Source organism: Trachymyrmex septentrionalis, unplaced genomic scaffold, assembly GCF_001594115.1.
Source record: "Trachymyrmex septentrionalis isolate Tsep2-gDNA-1 unplaced genomic scaffold, Tsep1.0 scaffold131, whole genome shotgun sequence".
Taxonomy (NCBI): domain Eukaryota; kingdom Metazoa; phylum Arthropoda; class Insecta; order Hymenoptera; family Formicidae; genus Trachymyrmex; species Trachymyrmex septentrionalis.
In genome coordinates, this window is record NW_017304450.1 from 51,698 (window position 1) to 55,982 (window position 4,285).

Below are 4,285 nucleotides of genomic sequence, written 5' to 3' on the forward strand. Positions count from 1 at the left end.
TCTAATATAATGTTCGAGCTAAATATTTTTTTAACATAATAGATATAATTTTATCTTTGCCTATATAATATTTATATCGATATTAACAAGAAGCAAACTGTTAGTTTTTGCTTTTAGCACTTTGCATTGTATCATATCTGAATGTGCAGATTTTAGATGACATAATTTGCTAGCTTTAAATGATTATAATTAAAAAAATATTATTGCCTTAACATTTTGGAATTAGAATTTTTGTCTCAAAATGACTTCAGGATTTCTATTATTAGCAAGTGATACGTCAAGTCTGAAATATCCCGTATATAAAATTTCTTTTTTCATATATATTACATACAATATAAAGAAAAGAAAAATAGTTGTGTGTTATTTGTGGATTATTTTCAGGATACAATTTCTACGCGATTTACGGGACTTTTTTGGTGTTACCTTCAAGATAGAACAAATCAAGGAAGGAGAAGATGAAACATTATCGCAAGTACGTTTAACTTGTTTCGGTATAGGTTATACTAATATAAGTAAACGAACTCTGTAATGTTGTAAATATTGTTATTGCAAATAAGTTACACACACACCCACACACACGCACACTTTTTTACTTATAATATATCAATGATATAATGGAATTTTTTAATTTTATGTACAACATAAAAAATATGACTTTAAAAGACATTGTGTCTATTGTGCAATTTTATAATGAAAAACTTTGCAAATGCATTGGTTTACATGGCCAATTATAAAATGATTCACATTTCAATTGTTTCCATTTATTTTGATAAATTATTGACCATTGCTTCCAATCATAATATGTAATCTTTTTTGGATGTCTTATCTCACTGTAGTAATTCTGATATTTATCAAAAATTTGCAAAAAGCTTTGCAAAAGCATTCGTCTAGTTATAAGTAAATTATTGCCTTTTCTCTTTTTTGTTATCCCTTGCTTTCTGCCTGCAACTGCTATCTCTAATGCACTGTATGTACAAAATCTAATTTTATTACATAAAAAATAATCAAATGATGTCTATGTAAATTGATATGTATTAGAAATATTATTGATACCTGTTCCTTACAGCACACCATATAATGCTTATTGGACAGGGATATGATCTTTGCATTCCTTTCTTGTGCATAAAGATAGTTTTTGCTTGAAAAATATTGATTCTAACTAACTTATTATTAAATCTCTTATATAATCCACGTTCCATGGCATCCAAAGAAAACGGAGAATCGCCTCCAATTGTGATACTTTCTAGCTTTATTGGAGGTATTAATAATGATAGCAGTGATCCTTGTAACCCAAGAATGAGCCATCTTGAACAAAAATCAATTTATAAATATAATCCATCAATATCTATTTATAGATATAGATTCCAAACTTACTTTGCTATCTTATCTGAACAAGATAAACTACTCGTGGGATCTCCTCTACCTGGTTTGGTACGCAAAGGTCCTACGATATGATAATCTGCACCAGGCAAATGAGGATCTTGTACTCCTTCTCCTTTTACACATTTAGCTCCTGTTCTGTGTACATCTTTATAATATGATTCTACGATGACATGTCCATTAGCATCTTTGTTGACACGTCTAATCTTACATGGAGACAGATCATTCGTTTCTAATTTAGGGAAAATAGAACAATCCCCACATGGTGTTTGACTCGAAAAAAAATGAAATGATATATTGCTATTTAATTCTATTTTATTTTTGTCATTCCGTGAAAAAATTACACTCCCAGAGTCACTCAAAGTCAAATCGATCTGATCGTATAAGTAACGAATAAACGCACGCCTAGTTAAAACCTCCGCGTGTGAATCGCTTAATCGAGAACCTTTTTCTTCTCGAGAACCCTTTGACAATTCTGAATCTCCTAAACATTTCGTCCCAGTAGCAAGTGCCACCACAGACATTGAACTGTCAGCGTTTTTTAAAACAATGCCAGATAACACAGTCCATTCATGAACATTAGGTTTACCAGTCTTTTTTAGAAAATTGTATTTCTCTATACAAAGTCGAGCTACATCTTCCGCGAAGTTTTCCATAAGTACATTTACACGGCATCCAAAGCCGGTGGCGGAAATTGACAATGAAACAGAACTCCTGGAATTAACACGACGAATCACAGTCGTTCCGTTTTCTTTCTCATGGCGCGGTCCCATCATAGAACTTATAAATAATGGGAGATATAGGGGCCGGTAATCATAGTCAAATCTCTTATATTCAAGACCGTATTAAGTACGGTCTTAAGAAGTCACGAACCAATCAGAAAGCTGTATTAGCGTCTTAAGACATTACTTAAGACGGTCTTGAAATAAGTCTATGAACCTATACCGGTCTGAGCATAAGAATTGTCATAACTCTCAAGCCGGGAGCACATAGAAAAACGTAAGACCGTAAGACGTAATCAGTAAACGAATTGCCCAATCATAGTAGAGACCGTAAGGCTAGTAGCGAATCCAATCTTACGATATCTTTACTGATTACGTTTTTCTATGCGTTCCTGACTTTACCCTATTCTCCATACTCTTAAGTCTGCGGCACACAATGCTTGTTTTTCTGCTGTATTGCCAGCTGGATTAGAATCTTTCCATCATATTGACTGCGATGCTGTCAGTGCCATTATCACAGCCAATACAATGACAAGATTCTAATCCAGCTAGCAATCCAGCAGGAAAACAAACATCGTGTGCCGCAGGCTTTATTATAGATACTGTACTATGTATTATATTATCCTTATTTAACATTGGATTGCGATCCATTTGACGCTACAAATGCTTCGAAGCGTTTTTTGATTGGTAAAATTAGTAAAATTCTTTCTTTCGATTGGTCAATCAAACGCTTCGAAGTATTTGTAGCATCAAGTGGATCGTAGCCATTGGGTAATATAAGAGCTGTGTTCCAAAATTTACTGCCAGTACTGAAAATCTACAGTGGACATGACGTAAACTATAGATTTTCAGTACTGGCAGTAAATTTTGGAACACAGCTTATGATAAAACGATAAATGGAGATACTCGGGTGAGGTTTCCGAACGCAGCCTATATTATCCCTTCCATCAAGCATACAGCCATGCATATAGCAACAATAGCGTTAGCACCTGCTGTATGTTGTGAGCTGTGAACTGTTGATTGTTGCTGATGGTGCTGATGGTGTATATGGCTTTGCTGTGTTAACAATAAAGTATTCTTAAAAATGTTGGAACGTAAAGATAACGAAGGAAATGTATATGCCTTTGTGAGTGTACTTTGTATAATTTATAAAAGCGTTATATATATCACAGTCATAGCGTAAAATTTAATAAATTTATACATTTACTGGTAATTATTTAGAATACGGGCTTTATCCTTCTCCCCCCCCCCCGATTTTGATGAAATTGGACTCATTCGATGCACGAAACGAAAGAAACTGGAAAAATTGTTGGGTCGGCCCAAACCGAAATATTAAGCATCAAAATTGATGATTATTTAGGTTAAAGAATTTATCGTATCGACGAAATGTAGGAACGAAATCAAACACAAAATCTCTGCTTTAAAAACACAAATTGTATAAGAAAATAATTTGAAAATATTTTTTGTCCTTAAAGTAGAGATTTTGTGTTTGTGTTTGATTTTGTCGCTACATTTCGTCGATATGATAGATTTTCTAACCTGTAATTTTCAACTTTAATGCTTAATATTTCTGTTCGCGAGGCCGATGACCCGTTTTTTTTTCCATATTTTTTCGTTTTATGCAAAAACGTGTCGAATGAGCCTAATTTCATCGAAATCGGATGTGAGGCTCGTATTCTAAATAATTACTATCGTTTAACATTGGCAAACAAGGATGTAATGATTTACTGTGTTATACTGTGTCCTTGCTGGAAAGCGCGAATTAATTTCAGTATATTGTAGATTTATCCATTTAATAAGGCAATCAATATTTAATACATAAAATGCATGTGCTTGTGACTACAAAGCATGTATATAACTGTCACCACAGTGTACAGTATGTACATTTGCTATCAAAAGTGTTCATTTAAATTGATATATTTTTGCTTGTGCAACTTTTACTAAACAGATGTGAAAATGGATGCATCTACTAATAAAAAAATTTTAATTTCATTGCTTGTAAATACATTGATTTATGAAATTATGTATGTATATGCATTGCTAGTAAGTATACATAATTTGTTAAATTAATACTTTTTGACTGTGATATATATATATATATATATATATATATATATATATATATATATAACACCGGATAATCAATAATTATTTGTGGTACGTGCGTGAAAATACCACCGTTA

General features: G+C 32.6%; 2 protein-coding genes across 3 annotated transcripts in view; one reads left to right on the forward strand and one right to left on the reverse strand.

Annotated features, from left to right (window-relative positions):
- The window catches only part of LOC108757029 (pre-mRNA-splicing factor SYF1), a 19,940-nt gene that overhangs the window by 2,323 nt on the left and 13,332 nt on the right, over positions 1–4,285 (forward strand). Inside the window, exon 7 of one of the 2 annotated variants that reach the window (XM_018501279.1) lies at positions 382–472. In XM_018501279.1, the coding sequence (XP_018356781.1) occupies positions 382–472 (91 nt within the window). Of the gene's footprint in view, positions 1–381; positions 473–3,148; positions 3,229–4,285 lie in introns of those variants that run through there. The other variant, XM_018501278.1, reaches the window with a different exon arrangement.
- LOC108757031 (tRNA-specific adenosine deaminase 1) lies at positions 821–2,259 on the reverse strand. The gene is given in 4 exon segments (XM_018501280.1): positions 821–971; positions 974–980; positions 1,054–1,305; positions 1,375–2,259. Coding segments are annotated over 4 exon segments (1,110 nt in total). The 5' UTR covers positions 2,157–2,259; the 3' UTR covers positions 821–902.